The 23,544-nt window shown below is 56.6% G+C and overlaps 8 protein-coding genes across 8 annotated transcripts; 3 read left to right on the top strand and 5 right to left on the bottom strand.

Moving 5' to 3' along the window:
* Nucleotides 1-960: 960 nt before the first annotated feature.
* Nucleotides 961-8,962, top strand: HETIRDRAFT_306078 (uncharacterized protein; the record flags this gene model as incomplete). Its single annotated transcript, XM_009542277.1, has 14 exons — nucleotides 961-1,024; nucleotides 3,876-5,184; nucleotides 5,251-5,343; nucleotides 5,422-5,612; nucleotides 5,684-5,782; nucleotides 5,852-5,944; nucleotides 6,024-6,650; nucleotides 6,719-6,967; nucleotides 7,050-7,601; nucleotides 7,669-7,786; nucleotides 7,856-8,087; nucleotides 8,165-8,350; nucleotides 8,412-8,807; nucleotides 8,879-8,962. Coding segments are annotated over 14 exons (4,293 nt in total), but the record flags the coding sequence as incomplete, so codon positions are not given.
* A 345-nt stretch (nucleotides 8,963-9,307) lies between these two features.
* HETIRDRAFT_58546 (uncharacterized protein) lies at nucleotides 9,308-10,805 on the bottom strand (the record flags this gene model as incomplete). The annotated part of the gene is made up of 3 exons (XM_009542078.1): nucleotides 9,308-10,105; nucleotides 10,157-10,313; nucleotides 10,461-10,805. The coding sequence occupies 3 exons, from the start codon at nucleotides 10,803-10,805 to the stop codon at nucleotides 9,555-9,557; spliced, it is 1,053 nt and encodes a 350-aa protein (XP_009540373.1). The 3' UTR covers nucleotides 9,308-9,554.
* Nucleotides 10,806-11,077: 272 nt separating this feature from the next.
* Nucleotides 11,078-12,084, top strand: HETIRDRAFT_307693 (uncharacterized protein; the record flags this gene model as incomplete). The annotated part of the gene is made up of 7 exons (XM_009542276.1): nucleotides 11,078-11,222; nucleotides 11,276-11,292; nucleotides 11,410-11,518; nucleotides 11,584-11,744; nucleotides 11,800-11,885; nucleotides 11,938-11,978; nucleotides 12,035-12,084. 7 exons carry the CDS (start codon nucleotides 11,078-11,080, stop codon nucleotides 12,082-12,084), a joined length of 609 nt encoding a protein of 202 aa, XP_009540571.1.
* A 517-nt stretch (nucleotides 12,085-12,601) lies between these two features.
* HETIRDRAFT_58543 (putative galectin) lies at nucleotides 12,602-13,188 on the bottom strand (the record flags this gene model as incomplete). The annotated part of the gene is made up of 2 exons (XM_009542077.1): nucleotides 13,161-13,188; nucleotides 12,602-13,101 (listed from the first exon to the last, which is right to left on the bottom strand). The coding sequence occupies exon 2, from the start codon at nucleotides 13,091-13,093 to the stop codon at nucleotides 12,602-12,604; it is 492 nt and encodes a 163-aa protein (XP_009540372.1). The 5' UTR covers nucleotides 13,094-13,101; nucleotides 13,161-13,188.
* Nucleotides 13,189-14,526: 1,338 nt separating this feature from the next.
* Nucleotides 14,527-14,853, bottom strand: HETIRDRAFT_99035 (uncharacterized protein; the record flags this gene model as incomplete). Its single annotated transcript, XM_009542275.1, has 1 exon — nucleotides 14,527-14,853. One exon carries the CDS (start codon nucleotides 14,851-14,853, stop codon nucleotides 14,527-14,529), a length of 327 nt encoding a protein of 108 aa, XP_009540570.1.
* Nucleotides 14,854-14,967: 114 nt separating this feature from the next.
* Nucleotides 14,968-17,611, top strand: HETIRDRAFT_308152 (uncharacterized protein; the record flags this gene model as incomplete). The annotated part of the gene is made up of 7 exons (XM_009542274.1): nucleotides 14,968-15,153; nucleotides 15,208-15,301; nucleotides 15,359-15,838; nucleotides 15,897-16,180; nucleotides 16,235-16,719; nucleotides 16,786-17,266; nucleotides 17,324-17,611. 7 exons carry the CDS (start codon nucleotides 14,968-14,970, stop codon nucleotides 17,609-17,611), a joined length of 2,298 nt encoding a protein of 765 aa, XP_009540569.1.
* Nucleotides 17,612-18,415: 804 nt separating this feature from the next.
* On the bottom strand, nucleotides 18,416-20,082 carry HETIRDRAFT_114049 (uncharacterized protein; the record flags this gene model as incomplete). The annotated part of the gene is made up of 3 exons (XM_009542273.1): nucleotides 18,416-18,994; nucleotides 19,045-19,293; nucleotides 19,333-20,082. The coding sequence occupies 3 exons, from the start codon at nucleotides 20,080-20,082 to the stop codon at nucleotides 18,416-18,418; spliced, it is 1,578 nt and encodes a 525-aa protein (XP_009540568.1).
* A 437-nt stretch (nucleotides 20,083-20,519) lies between these two features.
* On the bottom strand, nucleotides 20,520-21,829 carry HETIRDRAFT_308143 (uncharacterized protein; the record flags this gene model as incomplete). The annotated part of the gene is made up of 4 exons (XM_009542272.1): nucleotides 20,520-21,278; nucleotides 21,326-21,468; nucleotides 21,539-21,614; nucleotides 21,671-21,829. The coding sequence occupies 4 exons, from the start codon at nucleotides 21,827-21,829 to the stop codon at nucleotides 20,520-20,522; spliced, it is 1,137 nt and encodes a 378-aa protein (XP_009540567.1).
* Between the last annotated feature and the right edge of the window lie 1,715 nt (nucleotides 21,830-23,544).

Here is a 23,544-nt window from a genome sequence, read left to right as displayed (position 1 = left end):
GAGCGCAGACTGGACCGCCGTCCGACTCGAGCTCGCGCTCCCAGGCGAGACCGACAAACAGACGGCGCTGCGCCTCGCCGCCATGTGGGCCGCCATCAACGCGCGGCAGCGCCTTTTGTGGGGCGCGCAGGCGGCCAGCGACGCCGCCCATCCTGATGGGCCCAATCCCGCGCGCCCTCGCGAAGCCGCGCAGCCCTAGCCCCATCCCCGTCTCCAGTCCAAGCTCACGCTGCCCGCCTTCGACAAGACGCGCGCGGCGCCCGATCACCCCACCTATTTGCCCTCCCGCTACGCGATCGACAAGCTCGCGAACGTCGAGTACGTCGTGCTCTGGCACTTCACCCACGAGGGCCGCCAGCGCTCCCTCGCCATCGCGGGGCTCGCTCCATCCGACGAGGTAGTCCCGGACGCCGATCTCGCGTGGAGCCAGATGTCCGTCGGCATGATAGCGATGCTGGACGATACGAGGAAATGCGCGTGGCCGGCGGACGCCGTCGACGCCGTCGCGGCGCTCTACCGCGCGCTCGACGCGCACCCGTGCCGGTTCCGCGCGCACGGGGAGACGATCCTGCTGCGCTACCAGGCGAGCGTGCGCCGCTCGTGGTACGACAGCGTTAGAGGCGGCGAAGCGCCCAATATCGGCCTGTTTAACGAGACGCTCCTCGAGAACACCAGCAGCGAGCACTCGCGGAACTTGCAAGTCGCGGCGATGGCCGAGGTCAGCCCCCGCTCGGTCCTCACTCCCGACCGCGCCGCTCAGCGTCTCGCCCATCTCGCCCATCTCCTGCGTGCGTCATCGTCCCTATCTCCCTCCACACTCGCGTCTCCGCGTCGCGCCCCCACGCTGCGCCGTGCAGGCGGGAATCACGATGCACGACCGCCGCGACCGCAGCCGCAGCCGCAGCCGCTCCCCACGCCTCCGCTCCGCCTCCCCCAGACAGCGCCGCCCCCGCACGCGCCCCTCGCGCCCCGGCCTGCCCATCCGCGCCGTGTGCCTCGCGCGCGCGCACCCCGGCTTGTCGCGGTGCGCCGCCGCCGCCGCCGCCTCTGGGACGGCACGCCCGCGCGGTGCTGGCGCGGCGCCGGCGGGCAGGTCGTGAGCCCCGCCGGCGTCGAGCCGTGTTTCGCGCGCGGGTGTGCCTCCAGGAGGCACGACGACCGGCACGAGTGCTCCGGGTGCGGGGACGCGGACTGCGGCGCGCGGGTTTGCTATCTGGCGCAGGAGATTTGATCGTCGTGGACGCTGTGTCGTGCGCCTGGTGTTGGCTGCTCAGGCGCTCGGGCGCTCAGGCGCTCATCTTCTGTTGCGGTTACTTTATGCTTATATACCCTGGTACATGTACGATATTCCGTGAGGAGTTTTTAATCGTTTGCCATTCACGTACACATCATCGAGTACTTAATCTGTCCTACCTTCACTCAAAATGACAACCACCCTCCCCCAAGAAACTATCGCCCCACATCATCATCCAACAAAACACTATACAACCAAATACACAGGATAACCTAGAACCACACCACAGCCTCATAAGAAACGAAAGACGGTACAGCCGCCCTCAGGACAAATCGCCCTCCCTCCCGAGCCTGATCCCGCCCGGCTTGCCATAAAACGCCTGCAGCACCTTGATCCCGACAACCGCGGCGGTCGAGCCGGCGTACCACGCCAGCTGCGCGCCCCAGCGCCCCCGCTGGCCCGCAGCGAGCGCGAGGAGGTCGTACACGAGGCACGCGCCAAATACGGGGTCCGAGACCAGCGCCTGCACCGACGCGCAAACAAAACACGGAAATGTGCATCCGTTTCAAGGGGGCGTCCACGACGGGCGAGGTGATGAGAGGAGGACGCACGAGCAGGCCGAAGACGACGGGCACGCCAATCGTCGCTGTCGTGTCCGGGTGCGCGAAGCGCAGCGCGACGGCGCCGTTGTCGACGAGGTCGAGCACGGCGATGCCTGCGAACGTCTTTGCGACTAGATGCAGGAGCGCGCGCGGGGGCGTGCGGGACTGGAAGGCGGAGGTGGTGGAGAGGACGGGGAGGAAGAAGACGGCGGAGAGGTGGGCGAGGGTGTTGAGCGCCACGAGGAACTGGGAGAGGATGAATTGGGAGCGGAGCCAGAAGAGGAGCCAGCCGGCTGGGGGCGCGAGCGGGGAGCGTGGGGTTGGGGTCGTCAGGTGCGGGATTGGGGCGCGAGGGGGGATGAGGCGTGCGGGCGGGCGTGCGTACCGATGCAGAGGTTGCCGAGGGCGTATATGGGCACGTAGGCGAGCGTGGCGGCGCGCGTGTCCCCGTCGTCTGCGGACTCGAGCTCCTGCGCTTCGGGCATGGACCACAGCGTGCGGAGCCACCACGCCTGGAGCACGGTCTGCGCGGAGAAGAAGCCCGCGACGAACCACGGGTTCGGGGAGAACGCGTAGTGGTTCTGTCGCGCGCCGTGAGAACGCGCGCACGCGAACACGCGGACGGAGGCGAGGAAGGGGAGAGGCGCACCGCGTCCGCGACGTCCTTCATGTTGGGCTTGATCAGCATCCCGGCTGTTTGGGCGAGGACGTTGACGAGGAAGGAGGCGATGGCGAGGGGCCGCGCCTGCGTGAGCGTTAGGAGACTCATGATCGTACGTGCGAGAGGGGTGTTTTGCGCGCATCACGCAGGGCCTGCTGGGCTATATAAGTGTGCACCATGGAGGCAGCATGCGATGTGTTGTAGATGGCAGCCAGGAGCCGTTCGAGCGGGTGATGTCATGCGCGTCGAAGATCGACGGAGCGTCATCGCGGGCGGTCGGAGTGGGCGATGCAGAGGCTGCCAGATCCAGCCGCCGCTGACTCGAGACTTCTTTCCGGAGCGGCCACGATCTGCGTGTCAGGATCTGTCAGTGGCCCACCGCCGGCATTCTGCAGCGATGCATGCGCTCTCGAGACCATTCCACGATGTCATGCTTGCCCAGCGCTCAGCGCTCACAGCGACTCCCGATGCGTGTTCCCACTGAAGTTGGACTGCCGACGAAAAGGTCCACAGTGTCGGCCACTCTGTCATACACAAGGATCGATAGACATACACGCCCGGGCCCGTATATACATACTGCAGGCATGGCGATCCCTTTGAAGATAGAATAAAAAACAGCAAGCGCACAGAACAACACCTGTGCTCGCGAGTGGTTCTCCCGTCGACAGGGCTGGAATCCGAGCGGGAGGAAGATGCCAAGGTAGATCCTGCTTGCCGATACGAGAGGACACGTAGTCGCCCGTCTGAGGTGAACCCTGGTATAGGTCTGCACGGTCAAATACTAGTCTCCGTGGCTGATCTCACACAGAAGACGGTCGTTCCGAGTATAAGAAAGAGTCAGATACCATCGCTACGTTGATGCTGTGGCGAAGGAGCGCGACGGCCGTGACAGGATCGTGTCGTGAGCGACGCGTTGAGTATATGGGCTGGGAGGGTGCAGACGCACGGGGCAGCGACCCGTTCGACGAAGTGTCCGGCCAACGAGGTCAGGATGGCTGACGAACGAGAGTTTGTTGTTGAGAGAAACGCGCTGACATCGATTGAGTGAAGGTGGAGGACGGAGGCGTCGGGGAGACGCGTGATCGGGCCCAGAACTCGGGCACGTGGTGCTGAGCATCCCGCATTTTCGAGGGGTCGATGCGCTGCTGCCCACCGACGCTCAGCGCTCAGCAAGCATCACAGGCACGCCGCATCAGCCCACGCACCACCGACGACGTTTCCGGGCGTCCTTTGAGGTAAGCTCCCCGCGATCTCGCTGCTTGCCCCCGACCACCCCATCTTCCCAGCGCAGGCCAGGCTGATTACCAACCGCGCTCGATGGACCACACCGTCCCCTCCAACAAGCCCACGGGCGCCGCACACAGGTCAACCGTCGCAGACAAGCCCATCCACCCTGCCTCCTTCTACGGCGGCCAGCCCACAAAGCGCCCGCCGCCCCTGCCGTCCCGCCCTGCCGCATTCGGCTCCTCCACCACCAGCTTCTACTTCTCCGACTCCTCCCAAAACAAACACTCCTCCTCCCCCTTCCGCGAGCCCGAGCTCGTCCCCGACGACGACCCCGTCCCGGGCCTCGCCGCCGATCTCGCCCTCCCCGCCCCCCTCCCGCCCGACGACACCACCACCCAGTGGGGCTCCGGCACCGCCCCCTCGTGGACCCCATCCGTGCAGGAGTGGACCGACTACTCCCCGGGCCCGTGGCCCGCAGCGACAGCCGCAAAGATCGAGATCGATGGCCGCGACGAGGACGAGGAGGCGAACTGGTGGGACCCCGCCACCCGCCGCAAGCACCGCCGCCCTGGCCCCGGCATCCTCCCGCCCCTGCTCGCTGACCGCCTCCACAACTCGGAGCACTCCCTCTTCTCCGTCACCGTCACGCCCCCCGACATAAAACAGCCCCCGCCGCACCATCCAACGAGCCCGACGCACCCCGCATCGTCCCCGACCCCGTCCTCGTCGTCCTCGTCCTCCGCCTCCTCGACCGCACCACAGCCGACCCCAGAGGAGGTCCGCACCGCCGTGCCACACCCCAACGCGTACTACTGCCGCAGACACAACGGCTGGGTCCTCCTCCTCTGGAAGTCCTCCTCCGTCGTCCCGCCCCTCGCCCGCTCCTTCAAGCGAGCCCACAAACACGACCCCGACGACCACCAGCACGCGGACAAGTCCGCCCACGGCCACAGCCACCCGCCGCTCCCCGACCAGGCCCGCCGCCGCAAGACCCCCTCCTGCCTCGGCGCAGCCCGCGACCAGCCCTTCGGCCAGACCAACCGCACCCACCACTTCCACCTCTACGAGCACGCCGTCGACGCCCGCATGCTCACCCCCGCCTTCCACCGCAGCGAGTGGGAGGCCGCCGTGCTCGACAAGCGCAAGCGCCGCAAGCTCACCCTCCGCGGCGACGACATCGACACTGCCGCGCTCGCCCAGGCCCTCGATGCCGGCGCCCCCACCGCCGCGATGGAGCACGACGCAGACGGAGAGGACGACGAGGACGCGGCGGACGAGGGCGATCTGCTCGATCTCTACGTCTGCTGCCAGTGCTCGTTCTACTGCGTCGCCTCTGACGTCGTCCCGGGCGTCGTCCCCGCGCGCTACGTCGAGGACTTTGTCAAGTTCAAGACCGAGCACCCGCCGCCCGGCAAGTCGAAGGAGGTCAGCCTCATGATGGCCTGGGAGACGATCCTGACGTAGGTCACTCGCGTCGTCGACGCCCGCGTCCCACGCCGCGCGCGCTGACGCGTCCGTTTGCGCAGCATCGTGGAGAACAGGCTCTGGAAGAACGAGGGCCGCGTCCTGCCCGTCACCCGCAAGGCCTTCCAGGCCAAGGTGGGCTGGACCCCGACCGCGTGAGTGGCCCCTCTTGTCGCACGCACACACGCACGCACGCACCGGCCGCACGCTGAGCGCTGAGCTCGCACGCACAGGGAGAAAATATTCCAGGCGCTGGGGTTCGAGGCGCGCGGCGTCGTCGATAACGCGGACCACGCGGACACAGTCGCGCTGCACCCGCCGAGCGTCGACCCCGGCACCCCGCAGGGGCGGCGCAACCGCGCGAAGCTGCTCCGCGCGTGGGTCGAGCTGAGCGCTTGGGCGGTCGACTACCGGAAGCGATTCGGTACGCCTGCGATCTCCTTGCCCCTCCTTCCTCGTGCCGTGCGCCTCCGACTGACCGCGCGCGCGCTGCAGCGTCGTCCCTCAAGGAGTATACACCGCACCCGCTGTGGGTCCGCATCGAGAACGCGCGCGAGATGTACCAGACCGCCGTCGGCGCGCATCCTGACCAGAGTGCGTCCGTGCATGCAAAGGGCGTCACGCTTGCTGATGTCATCGCTTGCTCGCTCGTTCGATTGACAGTCCCCCGCGGTCTGCTGCCGATCAACCTCGAGTACGAGGGCCTGGAAGAGGCCTGGCTCCAGCTCGGCATGACGCCGACGACGTATTCGTGGGGTACGCACCGCGCTCCGCGCCCTCTCCTCTCTCTCTCTCGCAGCGACGACGCTGACCAGCCACCGGCCGCCCGCCACAGAGCTCTTGGCCTTCGCGTACCTCGCGCAGTGCCGCTGCGACCCCGCGCACACGATCGACCACTTCTCCGCCTTCTTCGCGCTCTTCAGCGCGCTGAGCGCGCCCGCGCGCGGCGGCGCGGCGGCGCCCGCGGAGCTGCAGGCGCTGGTGCTGGAGGAGCGGGCGCGGCTGCGGTTCACGCACGACAACGCGCGCGGGGCGCGGGAGGCGCTGGGGTTCGGGCGCGCGGGGGCGCTCGGGGTGGAGCTGGGGGACGACGTGGAGGATGCGTTTGTTGTGAATGCGTGGCGCGAGGCGCGCGCGCGCGGGGGAGCGGGGGCGCGGGCGGTGGAGGCGGACGAGGCGCTGCGGGTTGTGGCGGAGCTGCGGGGGAGCGCTGCGCTGCGGGACGTGTGGGCGCGCGAGACCGCCGGCGGTGCAGGAGGGGCGGGGCCGATGACGCCGGGGCGGGCGTATGCGACGCTGGAGGCGCCGAGGGAGGTGGACGACGGGATGCTGTTGACGATTTATTCGGTGCGGGTTGCGGATCAGCCGGGGGAGGCGGAGAGGATGCGGGAGGCTGTTGCGGTTGTTGCGGAGGCGAGGGAGAGTGTGCGGTTGAGGCGGTTTTTGGAGACGGGGACGGATCGTGAGTGCCCTTTGGCGTAGTTTTTCTGTTTTTTTTTTTGTCGGTTGACTGAGGGGTGGTACGGGTAGCGGGGGACGTGGTGCCGCCTGCGAGGCCCGACTGGCCGCGCGGCCTGAACCAGCTCGGGAACACGTGCTACCTCAACTCGCTGCTGCAGTACTTCTACACGATCACGGATTTGCGCAAGGCCGTGGAGACGCTGCTCAATTCGGAGTACAAGGCGCTCGAGGACGATAAGCTGACGGACGACGATTTGAAGCGGCATCGGGTTGGCGGGCGGTTGGTGACGAGGCGCGAGATCTTGCGGTCGAAAAAATGTGAGTACCCCCCCCACCCCCCCACCTCACCCGCCTTTTTCGCGTCGTAGTGGTCGGCGTCGTATTCACGCTCGCGCGGCAGTCGTCGGGCAGCTGGCGGGCCTGTTCTGGGATCTGGAGCACGCGGACGTGCCCGCGGTGACGCCGTCGATCGAGCTTGCGAAGCTCGCGCTGGTCACGTCGAAGGACGAGGACGAGGACGCGGATGCGGACGCGGACGCGGACAGGGGCGGGACGGACTCGTCGCACGATACGGAGGCGACGCTCGTGGACGACGCGCCGGCGCGCGCGCCCGCATCGTCGGCGTCGTCGCCGCCCGGGGAGACCGGGGAGCCGGCGTCGGCGTCGGCGTCATCGTCTGCGTCTGCGGCGTCTGTGCTTGGCAAGCGGCGCGATCGGGAGCAGGAGGACGCGGGCGCGCAGATGGACGTCGATGCGGGTTTGGGCGAGGGCGAGGGCGCGGGATCGCCGGCTGCTGTGCCGTCGTCTTCGCGGGTCGGCGCGGGCGCGGGTGCGGGCGGCGATGCGGAGATGCTAGATGCGGCGGCGGCGGAGGGGCGGGCGGTGCAGAAGCAACAACAGCCGCCGTCGCTCCCGCCGCGGAAGGCGGCGTCGGAGTCGGTCATGATGTTCGGTACGTTCGCGTCCACGTGTGCAGAGAGGAGGGGGGCTGATGGCTGTGGCGTTCGCGTGGCGCACAGGGCGGCAGCACGACGTGTCGGAGTGCATGGACAACTGTATGTTCCAGATCGAGACCGCGCTGCTCAAGTTTGACGGCTTGGGCGACGCGGAGGAGGGTAAGACGAGCGTCGTGAAGCGGTGAGCGGCGTGCCCTTGCGCGCGTTTCGTCGTTGTTGTTCTTGTCGTTGAGCGTCCGTGTCTCTGCAGGCTGTTCTATGGGACGCTCAAGCAGCGGCTGTCGTTCGTGCCGGGGGACGCGTCGATCCACGAGAAGGAGGTGCTGTTCTCGCTGCTGCCGGTGAACGTGTCGGACGAGGGGTACGACCTGTACGACGGGCTCGGAAGCTACTTTGACGACGCGGTCGAGTTCGAGGGCAAGGCGGCGCGCATGGAGGTCACGCTTGTTGATCTGCCGCCGCTGCTGCAGATCCAGCTCCAGGTACGGCCCGTCACGTCTGTCTGTCCGGGGATATGTTTTATTGAAAGCGACTCTGACGGCCGGCGGCGTGTGTGTAGCGGGGGCAGTTCGACCGCGAGACGCTGCAGCCGTACAAGTCGCAGGCGTACGTCAAGTTCGGGGAGACTGTGTACATGGATCGGTTCCTGGACAGCGCGGACCCCGAGAAGAAGGAGCGGTCCAAGGCGATCCACGCCGCGCTCAGCGCGTGCCGCGATCGCATCCATCTACTCACCACGGGAACGGTAAGCGCGTCCCATTTTGCTGTTATTTTCCGAGCGCTGACCGAGCGCTGTCGGGGTGTAGCACGCGCCGTTCGGGGCGGCCCTCGGCGGCACGCAGGAGTTTCTGCAGAAACAGGAGACGGTCGCGCTGCCCGAGGCGGACGCGGCGCTCGTCGCTGCGCTGGGCGCGGAGCAGGACGGCCTGCGCGTGGAGTTGGAGGGCCTGCGCGCGCGCGCGGCGGCGCTCAAGGCGGAGATGGAGGCGATCTGGGTGGACGAGCGCGCGGCGGCGTACGAGCTGACGTCGGTGTTCATCCACCGCGGGTCGTCGCCGTCGTGGGGCCACTACTTCTTCTACTCGCGGCACCTGCCCGAGGAGCCGGACGCGTGGTTCAAGTATAACGACTCGGACGTCGGCGTCGTCGCGAAGGAGGAGGTGCTGGCGGACACGACGGGCTCGACGGCTAACCCGTACATGGTGCGTGTGCTCGCTCGCTCGTGCGCGGTGTTTTGGGTCGCCGATCGCTGATGGAGGCGCGGTGTGTACAGCTTGTGTTTGTTAGGAAGGGCGCGGACGTCGTCAAGACGGTGAACCGGTTCGATCTGATGAGTCTGGTGGAGGAGGACCCCTAGAGGGACGGTCGCCGCGCCGTTCTGTGCACCTCATACCCTACTATGCATGGCCTGTATCATACTCATACTCATCTTCATCTTCATCATTATCATCACCGTCGTCATCATCATCTGCGCATTTCTCTCGCTCTGCTCTGTGTTTTTCGTGTTGCTGATGGAATGCTGTTATATCGTATGCGTTCGATGGAATGGACTGATAAGTACGAGGATACATAGGAATATATATATATGGCATGGCCCTCTGGGCAACTTGCGACCGAGGGCAGTAGGGGGGAAATTTTTGTGAGTAACGGAAAGCGCATGACTACGACTAAGCAGTCCGTATTGTGAACGAGAAAAGATCTGTCGGATGCGAAAATGCGAAGTGATGGTGCGACTATATTGTACATACATGTTGAGGCCTCGTTTCGCGAGGAATACATACTGGGCGTGAGTCAGATTCAGTCCACGGCCATACGATCTTCGGCTTCCGTCTCCTGCTTCTTTTTCTCTTCTGCGCGGTGAGCGTCGATGATGCCCGCGACGGTGGCGTCCCACCTCAAGAAGGTTGCTCAGGCCAGACGAACGCATCGATATCGATAGCCACTGGGACTCACCACGTCCACAGCCTCTTGCGCTCGTTCCAGGACAAGCGCTTGGCCTTGAGGTGCTCGAGCCTGCCCTGCGTCTTCAAAAAGGTGGTGATCGTCTTGAACAGGCCGGGGTCGACGATGAGGTACGCGTAGCGCACGACGGTGCTGCACACGGACCGGCCGATCGCGGCGCCGCCGACCATCTCGAATGCGTGATCTTCTGCGACTTCGAGCCGCCAGCTGTTGTAGACGACCGGGTCCCACGCGAAGTAGTCCGACGTGGGGGACAGCCGCGGGCGCGGCTGCAGCTCGCTCGTGTCGAGCGGGACGACCCACGAGTAGCGGTCCGCGACCCAGCGCGTGGCGTCGACGTGGAACGAGGCCCTGTTTGTGGCCCGCTCGTGCGGCCAGACGGCCGAGATGAGCTGCCAGCCTCTGCGCGAGTACTTGGTGAACGCGGCGGCGTCGGTGTCGGTCAGGGTGGCCATGCACAGCGAGCGGCGCTCCTCGAACGTGGCCTGCGGGTACAGGCTGTACGCCGCGTCGAACGCGATGCAGTTCATGACGCACGCTGTTCGAGAGATGGGGGAGAACGTCATCTTCGGGTCAGGTCAGCACTCACTGCTGTGGAACGTCAGGATCGTGTTCAGGGGACCGCCAGTGCCGGCGATGACCTGGACCGTGAGTCGGCCGTCCGGTCCGTTCTTCGCGAAGCTGTATACCCCGTGCAGCCCCGTGAAGCGGTAGTGTTGGTGATGGAACTCGTCCACATCGTCCAGCTCCACGTCTGACGCCGTCGCAAGCGCGGCGGAGAGCGCAGACGGCCCCCATTGCTCCCGCATCCAGTGGGCTTTGTCAAAGTCATCGTTCTGGAAAACGCTCGGCGTGAACGTGTAGCCTTCGTGCTCCATCAGCCAGCGCCCCACCTCTTTGATATCTTCTTTCCAGACATAGAGGTCCAGATCCGAGCTGGGGTAGAATGTCGAGTCCAGGAATTGGAGCGCATTCGAGCCAGAGATGAGCATCGCGAGGCGCGCCTGCAAGTTGCGGAACGCGATGGGGTCATCGACGAAGCGCTTCAGGTGGCGGTTGATGTTGTACGTTCTAAGGTGGAAGTCCTGCACGCTCTTGTGCGCGAGGCGACATGTGCGCCCGAAGCGGATGCGAGCGCCAGGGCTTAGTCGAGAATATATCCCGTCGTAGATAGGATGCCTTAGCAAGATGGAAGACAGTGGCGACGTGCGTGCCCGTCCGCCTTGTGAAGGGTTCATATTGGCACTGCTAGAGTTTGCGATAGACCTAAGGTCTTCAGTCAATCGTGTTGATGGAGGATAAAGCAAGGACGAGCAGAAAATATTTGGCTAATGCGTACTGTGTTACGAAGGAAGATGGGATGTAAATAGGGATCAGTGAGGGTCAGCGGTCAAGGCAAGCAAGTTCGAGGACCGACGCTTTGACAGCTCCTAACCTCGTCTTATGGTCGTATCCCCGCGATCATTCGACCGTGACGGTTGCAATTTGCATTCTTCCCACCACCATCCTCATGCCTGGCATTGAACAGACCGGGTCTCTTATCGAGGCCAATGTGATTGAGGAAGCCTCGAACCTTGAGATATTCGATGTCAAAGGCGCGCAAGTCCGATTTGGGTCCATTTTTGAGAACGAGAAAGCAGTTGTGGTGTTCATCAGTGCGCTCAAATGTTCACGCTGCCATGAACCATCCAATGACTCTTTATGATAGGACATTTCTTCTGTGGGGTCCGTGTATACACTGAATTATTTATTTTTGACCGCTATCAACCGCCGTTGACTACCAGAATTGCCAGGTGCCTGAGATTCCGAGTGTAATACAAGTCTCAACTAACCGTCTGCCAGCAATACGTGTCCCAGCTCGCCAGTGTCCGTCAAGACGCATTGAAAGATGCTGGTGTTAAGATAGTCGTCGTAGGCTGCGGCGAATGGAAACTCATCGATAATTATAAAGGTGCACGCCTACTCCCATGACTCTCACGCTTCTGAACTTATACGCGGCTTTGCGGACATCTCTAGAAACAACGAGCTTTCAAGGTGACATTTATGCTGACCCCACGCGCAAGCTCTACCATGCCCTCGGCATGACAATCGAAACCCTAAACCAAACACCTGCTGGTCAGGAGAAGCGCAGCTATCTCCAAGACGGCTTATTTACAAACGTCCTGAAGAGCATCAAGGTATGTATCTTTTCACTCTCGAAAAGACAATGTCTCACATCGATGGTTTCACTAGCGAGGACCGTTGAAGAACCCGATGCACATTGGTAAACAAGGGAATCTGTCTCAGCTTGGAGGCGAGTTTGTATTCGGACCAGGTTCGTCTTGTCAGTGAACAAGGCGCCGCATTCAATCATCACGGTTTCATAGGCAGTCAATGTGTCTTTTCATCGCGCATGCAACACACCGAGGACCGTGTGTGCTATCCGTCAACAATATCTATTTATTTCTACTGACCGTTTTCGTCATAGATGTCGAAGTGACAGATCTAATGAAGGAGGTCGGTGTTGCATTCCCTTAAACTATCTGATTCATGGACAATTGGAGTGGGGTTCTTTCTTGGTTGGGTATTGGCCCTTGTATGTACTTTTAGTTTGTCATTTGCTACAACATTGGTCTCAGCATCTTTTCTTGATCATGATGCAATGTAAAGTGTGCGAGGGAGAGGATTGACCCATCATAGATCAAGGCCTACTCATGCAGTCCGTGAGGTAGGACGCCGAGACGTGTCGATGATAAAAGAGGCAGATCACTGAGATCACAGTCTGACTTAAAAAGTTCAGAACGATCTTTGGTCGTCCGAAATGCTTAACAGCGTCAATCGCGCTGAACACAGCTCGGGCCAGATTTTCTTCAAAGCATATAAGATATTGCAACCTCCTCCTCTTTCCTCTCAACAATGACGCTCATATATCGTACAACTCCATACTCAAGGGCTCTTCGCCGACTTGTCCCTGGTTATCTGGCCCTGTCTCCTGATCATGCCTAGGATCCTATGGCTGTTGGCCGACATACTCGGAAATAACAGTGCCGCATACCTAGTCATCGCAGGGGACAAACTTAGCGAAAGACGCATAAGTGTCCAACGCAAGAGTGCCCGAGAACACGGGGTCATTGCCGTCGTTAGCGTCGTACGATATGACTTTGATGTTCTCGTTGCATTGCTTCTTGTAGTAGTGGACGGTGCGATAGTCGCAGAGGATCTGGAAGTGATCGCCATGATCATAGACCGTGATCGTGACGTCCTCGCCCTTGAACGCGCCGTCGAGAGCGCAACTCTCCTCCGCGCCCCAGGCGCCCTTGGCGGTCTTGCTGTTGAAGACGATCTTGTTCTGGCCGCGACGGAAGCCGATGTGCAAAACGATGTTTTCCTTGCAATCATAAAGGCGGACACAGCTGTGGTCGGTGTCGGGGTGACAGTCCTTCTTGAAACGATATTTGTCGGACCGGAAGACGATGAGGCTATCCTTCTTCAGCTCATCCTTGAGCGTGACGCAGTGCTCGTGGCCGACAGGGAGCAGATAAAACATGATATGGTCTGTTGTGGTGGACGCTGTTCAGTACTTGTACGCTTGGCCAGAGCTCGTCGAGGCTTACTTGGTTCTGAGATGAAAGGTTGTAGTGTGAAGGTCAGTCGCGCAATGCTCGTCTCTTTATACTGTTGTTGGCGGACAATATGAATGCACTCATACCTGCATTACCGTCCGTGCTGGATCGCAAACCATGTAAGAAGACGTTACCGTGAGCTTTCCGCGTCCGACTTCTATCACAGTCTGAATGCCAGAATGGAATGCGAAGATGCGCCGTTTTATATTGACCATATAGCAGGCTTGCGTCGAGTAAGCATTGATAGACAATCCAGTTCGTCTTACACCAGGGCACAGGCGAATTGTCAAGGTTGGCGAGAGGCGGAAGCCCGATTGTGATACTGAGCGCTCGAGTACTTGCACTGTCATTGCGTAGAGTCAAGATAGTCACCAGGACCGTTGCCTCTGAGTGTAACATTCAACTCGCTCGTCTCCATACTTACAATTCGTCAATCACTCGTTCACATGACTCTGAGGAGACATCGGCCCTCTCTACGAAAGCGAGGAGGATTACGTTCCATATACCTTCCGAATTCCGCCTATCCGTGTGGATCACAACAAGATCCGTTTGCACACCGCCAAATCACACACATTCGGCAATCAATCATGCCACCGTTGTATGACATCTGAATATCAGTAACGTCCATCGGTCGTAAGGATGAATTTTTGAACGAACCAAGCAAACACAGTATGCACGCACCAGCACTGTAATGATCATTGTTTTTAGAACTTTCCAGAGCATTGGCATCGTCGAATGTGTCAACCACAGGGCAGGGATCCATGTTAAGCATCGAACTTGGTGGGGAAGTAGCGACTGTAGTCACGTATGTTGGCATTTACCCGTCATTTCCATGCCAGGTGCGGAGCCTGCGGGATAAAATCTGCCACTCTTACACTGACGACCGAGTTTTCAGTCATCACGATCCTTGGACGCAAGTATGTAGACATGCCCTCGCGAAGGGATAGGATTACATCGATGGAATAGGCTCCGCTCTTGGAAGGACCGTGTATGAATCTTGAAGAGTCTGGCGGCCTTTCATAACAAGCAGTCCGTATCACTATCGAGTCTGACAGCGTAGACAACAAGATTTGTCGCTATGTCTTGTCAGCGGGTTGAGCAGTGAAGCTGTTCAAAATGAAAAAATTCTACTCACATGACAGGTCAAAAGCTCCTCGAATAGCGGAGAAGAGTCGCAGTTGCCACTAGTCTAAGGCTTAACGTTCAACGCTGCATTACCCTCCTCCTGATTCCCAGCCATCGGTTTCTCAGGGTGGCCTTTCAAGCAAAAATGGATCTATTCAAGCATGTGTATGAATAGGTCGATGATCAGGAATAGTTTAGTTATTTAAAACACACCAACGGGCCTCACTTGTAATCATTCTCCCTTCGCGCCATCCTGCTCCTTGGCGTCACCTGTGACTGATTGACCTTCCGCGCTATCAGGTTGTAAAGAATCCAGCAGTGCGTCCAAGCTCCCCAATATCCCATCAATACGACTTTCAACACCCTGCGCAACGCCATCGGCTGTCTCAAGCTGTCGTAAGAGGGCGACAACATCTACGTCTGCATTGTCATCTTTGCCCTCTTTAGATAGTAACGAAGAGAGAAAAGTAAGATCGGCTTGAAGAGTCGTATCATTGACGATTGACGCTTCGTTTTGTGGGGACTTCCCATTAGCATTCGGGCTGCCGCTGGTATACATGGTGGAGTGACAAGTGAACTTGATGGTGTTGGCCCAAAACGGAACTGATCCTAACAAGAGGGGCGCGCCACCTCGCGCCACACTTGAAGGATACCTCTCTAGACTCCCTCCGCTATGATTACCTCCACCGAACGGGCTCTTTCGTCTCTTCTGAAACAACTTCCTCCGCCACCGGCCGATGAGAGTACGCTAGAACATCTTGTTCGTAAAACGCTAGAAGAACTACCATCCAGGAGTACTCCTGACATTCGAAAGAGCCAATGGGAGTACGCGTTGAAGAATGAGATATTCGCTTTGGCTGTGCGTCGCGTGTTCCTTGCATTTTATCAGTAAAAACTAATAGCATGGCCATAGGCCAATGAAGGAGCGGCGTTAAACGATCCGGAAACGAATTACTACCGCCAATTGATGGTCAGGTTGGATCTGGTCCTCACGTTCACAGAGCATGGTTAGCCAACCCTTGTATGCAATGCTATGACAGCCTGACCATGCCCCATTCTTGAAGATGCCTGTGAACCATCATTCCCTCTTACAACTCTTCAAGACTTGTTGGAAACCCAGACCATCACGTCATGTTCACACATCTTCTCGTGGATCGAATCTCGCGCTGCCCGGCTCACCCAGGGCATGGTGCCCCAAAAGGGAAAAGCCCTGGTCCTTCTTCGCACTCTCAATGATCTTCTCCGTCGACTATCGAAGATGGGGTCGAATACCATCTTTTGTGGTCGAATCTTGACGTTCTTGAGCGGCGTGTTCCCACTTGGAGAGAGGAGTGGTGTCAACTTGCGTGGAGAGTATGGGCCAATATGGGAAGGTGCTCAGCTGAAAGCGAAGGATGAGAAGAAAGAGCAGACCGAAGCTTCTTCAGACGTCGATGAGAAGGCAGAGCTAGACGCAATGCAAGTCGACGAGCTCAAGCCCGACTCCCAGAAGGCTCCTCCATCTCCTTCGAAGCTTGCGGAAAAGAAGAGTGAGAAGAGAGAAGGTGATTGTTCAGTGAAAGGCTCGTTTGATGTCTCCAGGCTGACTATCTCTGCCACAAGTATTCTACAACACATTCTGGTCTCTCCAGCTCCCCTTCTCGCGGCCTCCTCTTTTTTCCGCCCCCGAGACTTTCGCAGACTTCAAAGAAGCAGTCATCAAAGTCATGCCCATCATCAAAGAGGCAAGTGCCAAAGAAAGGACACTCATGGGCAACCGTTCACATGGTTCAGCCGGTGCTGCTCCCCTCAAGCGGAAACGCGAAGCTGATGCTGGCGAAGAGCCCACTAGTAACGACTATTTCTTTGCGAAATTCTTGACCAGTCCTGAACTGCTTGACCTTGAGGTTCGGTTGATTTTGGATTCATGCGTTATGATGCTAAGCCTGTCGTCAAATTAGGTCGCAGACACCCATTTCCGCCGCCAATTCCTCTTTCAGCTGTTGATTCTTCTTACTCATCTCCTCACATTTACAAAGTCCGCCAAACTGTCTTGGCAAACACCTCGGAACCGCTCTCTCCAAATCGAGTTCACGCTCGAACCATCCGATGCACAATGGGTTCAAGAGACCATCACAAAAACTCTTGACGAGCTCAAGCAGACGACACCAGGTGGTAGGGCATTTGCGGATAGTGTGCACATAATCTTAGAGCGGGAGAAGAATTGGGTTCGCTGGAAGAACGAGATGTGTACTCCATTTGATCGCGAACCTTATTCTCAAGAGGTCGATGGGATGAAGGTTGGGTTGGAGGAGGCCACCAGAGAGGCGAGGATTAAAATGAGAGTCGAACCTCCAGAATGGGAGCACGTCCTTGGGTCTGCACCTTTGACCGAGATCTGGGAGATGGGATATAGGGACTTGTCGGACCTTCAACGACCATTCCAGTGCGTCTTAATCTTCTCCACCATTCTATCATGCATTTCCATAATTAAGCATTTCAACATTCACAGACCAGGAGATGTGAGGGACTTCGTGAAGAAAGTCAAATTGGAAGATAACCGCATAGAAATGCGCAAGAAAACGCTTGCACGACAAGCAGAGCGCATTGCCCAGGCACGCGCCAAAGCAACCGCAGCGGCGGCGAATCCTGTCTCTGAGGCTAAGGAAGCTGCCGTCCCTACAACGCCAGCGGCTGTGGATGCTGCTCGGACCGCTACTTCAACTGGTGATCAAAATCTTCTTATGCACCCTTCCCTTCCGGCGAAACCTGTAACGTCGCCGAAATCGGCGGGGGCGCCCGGTACGGCCCCCGTATCGTCCCCAACGCCTGTACAAGCGCCATTACCACCGCCTGTAATACCCACGCCGACGCCTGCTCCAGCAGTCACTGCGCCGTCTGCTCCTAGCGTTCCAATGCCTGCAGTGACGCCCACCCCTGCACCAATTCAACCGGCATTGCCTCCGGATGATCAAATTATCAAACTCGAAGAGGTAAGTTTCCCATCTATCAGCATCGTCCACGTCGCACTAAACGATAACATCGAACAGAACAAACACCGTTGGTCATGGCTCGCTCTGCGCACTGCTCGTGACCGATACCTGGCGCATTTTGGGAAGATCGGAACGGGTGACATCATCCTCCTTGCACAGGAGATTGAGAAAGAGGAAAAGGCAGAGAAGGAGCGGATTGCGCGGGGTCCAAATGGAGACGGCTCAGGAAGTTTGGCGCCCAGCATGACTGGGGCTGGGGAGGAGAGAGCTGCGAGTGTGAATGATACGGACGGAGATGCCCCCACGGGAAACGCGGATGGATACATGAAAATGGAGACGACATGATGCTACATGATCACTTCCAGGGTGACTTACTGCTTCCTTCTGTTTGGGGCCTTTTTTTGCCGCAACACTGTCCAGCATGATGCCTTACCTGTGGCCGAGGTTGCGTTTCTCGAATGCAGCTCTTTCCACCGATCAAAAGGAACGATTAAGGATGAAAACCCATTGCTTTACAGTACCCAGATTGAATGTTGGAAGCTAATGGCTGGTCAACGTTTGAAACGAGACAGTCTGCATCGTTCAATCGCTCTCTCATTCGCCCTCTGCGTTCGTATCTTCTCCGCTCTGTCACACATTCCACATGCTTGTCTCTTTTTCTTGAGGGTCTTATTCCTCTTTTTAAAATAATGAATGCGAAGCTTCAACAAGCTTTGGTACTATACACTCATTATCGGCAACATGTTCAGTCGTTTGGCGCCGTCTTGACAGTAAGATCATGAAGCATTTGCGGGAGTTTACATTGATGGCTGGTGAAACCTTCAAAATACCACCGCCCTCTCGCTCTGATCCCGCTACTGTGTCTTTGTCCTAGATGTTGTTTATGTCTTATTGCATCTGCTCTAGGATTAGTTGACAGGCGGACAGGAAAGGGCATCGGACGGGATGAATGGACGAAATGATAGCTTCAACGACGTACGTGTGAACAATAGGCTGGTTTAACGGAAGCCCAGAAAACATCATCCGAGTTGTTTCATAGCCTTGTCAAACGACATTGAACAACGTGCAACTTCAAACAATCTCAATATTGCAATTGTGGAATGTCGCTATTAATACACAGATAGATCTAGTGCTCGTAGTAGAAATAGGTCACTTGCGAGTGATTCGGCTCGCGACAGATCCTGCCGCACTTTTCATGGATTTGTACTTTGTCACCACATTTTTCTCAGAAGATGTCGGGCTTGGACGCTGCCTCTTTGCAGGATGGTTCAAATCGGGGGTGTGATTAGAACTTGTGCCGACATCACCCGCATCCTCCCTTCCCTTGTTCCCGTCCACCTGAGCTTCTTTCTTCGCCTTGGGAATTGCAAAATCATCTGGTGCGGGTTCTTTCCAGGCCTTGTATAGCAAGTCGATATCCACGAGAAACTTCTGAGCAGCACTCAAGTCCACATTGTAGACAGCTGCAATCGAGCGAAGCAACTGCATTCGGGATTGGCCTTGACCGATGGATAGTAGCTTCTGAGCGGCGTTGATGACCACATAGTGTGGTTCCACATGTGATAGAAGAGATGGCAAGGTATGGAACGGATACAGATGCGACTCCATGGCTGTGTCGCGTGCTGAAGGCTGATCACCTTTATCAGTCCTTTGATAACGGATGATATTCGAGGTCGGCTCTCCAAGCGGTAAAAAATGGTATGTGAAAACCTCCCCCTGTTCATAAATCTGCTCGACAAGTCAGAAAATGGGACGAAGAGACTCCTATAAATGCTTACCTTACGAATGTCCTCACCGCGCTTGTGCTTGCTGAGGCGGCGGACCATATCCATAGTGGGGAGCACGATGGAGCGATTTTTGTCTACCCGTCTGTGAAGGTTGATGATGACTGATAAAAACGTTGGGATCAGGAAATAAAACGAGAGATGTACAAATCTCCTACGCCTAGCTATGTTTCTGGCATCGTCGATGTTGAATTTCTTGTAACCGATTCCAAAAGAGTACTCGAGTGCCATGAGCTTTAATGACTATCAGTAAATGTAGATAGGCCACAGAATGAAACTTACGAGTGCATGATTTGTGCAGTTGGACCGGTCGAAAAGGTGGCAGTACTCTACTTCATCTTCCCAATCTAATTCTCTAGTCACAAGGCATTGGTGGGGATGTGGATCCAACAGATCGACCGCAAGCTTTGAGAATGGGTCGGTTCCAGAACGATAGCTTCTACCGTTGTGCATCGAACCTCCCTGCAGGATGCGGTACATCATCTCATCCTTGTCCGGTGGAGGGGATGCTCTGGGATTGTACTCGTCATCGTCAAAAGAAACGGAGTCTCTAAATCCGTCAAACATCCTGGCGACTAGTGCGGAATGGCCAATATCATCGACATTTTCTTCCTCTGACAGTGTTCTGATATTAGCGAGACCAGAATTCCGACTGCAACTTCTAGCTGGGACTGGCAAACGGGGTGGGACATCGGCATCCAAGCCACTGTCAGATGTCTCTTCCTCCATCATCGACTCTTCTTCGGTATCGTCTGAGGGCTTGCCTTTGCCTTTGGTGGCCTTGCCCTTGGTGGTGGTGCTGCCTTTGTTAAAGGCCTTGCCATCGGCCGTCGCCTTGCTCTTGGTGGAGGCCTTGCCCTTGGTGGAGGACTTGCCCGTAGTAGAGGCCTTGTGCTTGGTCGACGCCTTGCACTTAGTAGAGATGTCGGTGTCGTGGGTGGGGATTTTGCTTGAGGAAATAGGAATGTTGTCTGTAGCAGGCTGACTTGTCGCGACTGAGGGCCCGCGAGTGAAGTTGAAAACCCTGCGCATGGGGATCAGGAGAGTTGTCAATGGGCTAGGGATGGGAGGAAGGGCAGAGAACAGGACAGGTGGTAAGGAAAGGGCGGCAATAGGGATTTATAGTCATGCGAACGAGTGGCACACTCGAAATTGTGGCAGAACGTCATGGCCAACCTGTGTTGAATGCGTAAGTTGGCGAGATATGCCATAACGTGACCTGGGGGCACCACAGGGTGTGAGACGTGGCTAATAAGTTCTGGACAAGGCACAGGGTGTGGCCTATGTGGCAGAAGGTGGCCCAGCGACAGTATCCGGCTTTGAACTAGAGAAGCCATCTTGAAAGAAAGAGGAATCGATGACAATCCGAGACTCGGGTATATTCAACACGCTTGATAATACAACAATTCTACAGGAAGCTTTCCAACTGGAATCTGACGTCCAAAGAGTAAGTGCATTAGGCATCACCGTCAAGAATAAGTACGTCGTACAGTCCGCCCAATGTTTCGTGATCGCTCTTCCACATAGCTTCCCAACTGGTTGTCGTTGAACACACGTGACGTCCATCTCCCTCCCTCCTTCATACAACGGGATTGCCAAGACCTTACTTTATAAGAAAGATGTCTGCGGTAGGCCTTATACTCAGATGCAGCCTCTGATGGACTAAGACTGATGAGATCTTCGTCGTCATCAGACTCAGTGGAATTATTGACGATGCCACCGTTTTGACAGTGAGAGCATGGCAGAGGTGTCCACGCAAATCGGCTATTAATGCATGGTCGAACACAAGACTCTGGAGACAGGCGGCGGCGGATGGGTAGTCTTGGGCAGGCGTCAGGAGAGGGTAACCGAAGAGGAGTGCGAGGTGTCGATGCAAATGTCGAGGGTGGTGCGTCTTCCAGCCAGAGAGAATAGACACTTTGTAGGTTGACAAGCATACAAGTAGCATCACACTCAGACACCGGCCAGAGCAGTTGAATCACCTGCAAAAGTCCTGACGAGCCCATTATGTTTTCATGAGTGAGCTTGGCAGCGGAATCGCAGATGACGAAGTGGGGTTTCACATGTGAAACCAAAGTTGGGAGGGTATCGAATGGATTTGAATGGTGCGTGGGGTTTTGCTCAGCGGCTGGCGAGAACAAATCTGGTTCATCAAACCGATCAATCGAATCAAGGCCGTGCCGCAAAGGCAATAACCGATATTCGAAAGTTTCGGCACCTTCATAAAGCTGAAGGATCATGAGATGGATTTCCGACGAATTAGGGATACACGGACCGTCTCGATGTGCGGGTGTTGCTTTGCGTTCGTAGAATCATCTACGAAATTCTGATAGTGATTCCATAGTTTGTTGACCATCTCAGGCGAAGGAAGGAGCAGCCAGCGGTTGCTGTCAAACGACTCCAGTAAGTCATGACGGACTAAACCGGGGGGGGGGGGGGGGGGGGGGACGTCAGTGGCGGTTGAAGCACATATAAATAGATAACACACGATAGGTTCTATTTGCTTCTGTGTCCAACTTGAGTGAGTCGTATTGCATCCCCCACGTCCATTCGAGACGCGAAAGCTGCGACCAAAAGTCAGCAATCACATTGACAGTCAAGAGCAGATTAATCAACATACTAGCTCCGTGTTCTTCCAGAGACGCTGGTTTAGCAAGTAACACGGTTCAACTCGGGCCTTCGATGCGAGCTCATTTGTCACAAGGCAATGTTTGACGGTCGATTTGGCTGATCGCGGAGCGTGAGAAGGGGTTTCGGGAGTTTTGGGATGCTGGCCCATACCTTATGAAGTCGGAATATCAGTAATTGAACGAGCAGTCACCCAATCATACGCGTACTGGTGGCCTTTGAAGGAATCGCCTTGCTGATACTCACGGACGGAGTCAAGACGTTAGAGCGACGCTTTGCTTCTTGAACGAATATTAAATCAACAAAACTATAAGGTTGTAAACAAGGGTTTGCGCACTGGAAGATCGTGTAAATTCGGGTCCTGATTCGGGTCCTCTGCGCTTCTTCGCAGGCATTGACACATTCGACGTATTGGAATCTCTGCTGCGCTTAAGATCCAAGCGTGTTGCACCTGAATCAATGGAACGTCGAATACGGTTGACGTGTTTTGAGCCTTTAGAATGGCGATCAACGTCTTTCCGAGGTTATGATTAAGCGGAACGGATATAGGAGCTATTAGATGCAGACATACTGATGATACAAGAAGAGTCCGCTCTACAACCATGACTTTTCAATGGGCTTGACCCGATCAATGTTGTAGTCGTTACACTGCTCGACACACGGGAATGGTTTGGAATTGGGATTGTCGGCACGAGTTGAGGATGTTCGGAGTGATTACCGACATCTTGACGACATAGAAGATGAACGAGGAGCATGAAAGTCAGCTTGGACGGAGACATACCTTGGGAATCTGTTGAGCCCATCTCGACACCGCTCTTGACCAGGGTTGACCATCTCAATGGTAAGGATCCTGTGATGCCCATTACACTGCAATGTTCAGTGCTATTGCTAGGATTGTTTTTGTATAGAAGTGTATTCTCAAGTAGATGAACACGGGTGATGAGTTCTAGGTGCGCGACAAGACGTTGGCACTGCGTGCACCGCACGGTTTTTCCTAGGATAAACCGTGGATAAAACCGTGGATATAAATAAAGTTTTTGTTCGGGTTTATCCATGGGAATTACCGAAACAAAAACTTAAAGCTTATCCAAGGTTTTGTCCCGGGACAAAACTGTAACATAACCTTAAGTTTAAGCTCAGACATGTTATTTAAGTTTGTCTTACAGTCAATCCCGGGATAAAATTCTGGATAATCTTTAACCCTTATGTCACAGGATTTATGTCACATATGAAAAATTGCAAATAATACCATGAAAATCAGTAATTAATTCAGTGTTTATTATACATTTGGGCACTGCCTGGCACCAAATGTTAGATAGCCTTTTTATTCATAACATCTCTTGACCAACATCAACAAACATGGCCTTTTGCAAAGGCCACCTTGCTATAAAGAGTTTCTTAAAAAAAACAATGTGTAATTGTAAATACAAAGTAAAGCAGCATGGACAAAACTGGAAAAGTGATGAACAAAAATCATACTAGCAATGACAAATCATCAAGGCAATACAAGGGCTAGCTTATAACAAAATTCATCATAATAGTGTCTAGTCTTAGAAAAATAGGGATTGTCAGTATTGAATTAAAAAATCAAAGAAAAAAATGGTGAGCTGTGCATATTGTCTGATCCTCTAATAATCTATTAACCATTGGAATAATTGTCTTTTGTAACAAGTGACAGATACTGCAACAAACCACTGTTGCACCCCATGACAAGTGTCCAACACTGTGACAAACCACTATTGCACCCCATGACAAGTGTCCAATGCTGTGACAAACCACTGCTGTACCCTGTGCCAAGTGTCTAATGCTATGACAAACCACTGTTGCACCCCATGACAAGTGTCCAATGCTGCGACAAACACTGTT

Source organism: Heterobasidion irregulare (genome assembly GCF_000320585.1).
Source record: "Heterobasidion irregulare TC 32-1 unplaced genomic scaffold scaffold_01, whole genome shotgun sequence".
Taxonomy (NCBI): Eukaryota; Fungi; Basidiomycota; class Agaricomycetes; order Russulales; family Bondarzewiaceae; genus Heterobasidion; species Heterobasidion irregulare.
Note: the sequence above shows the minus strand (reverse complement) of the source record. Positions and strands in the feature narration are given on the sequence as shown.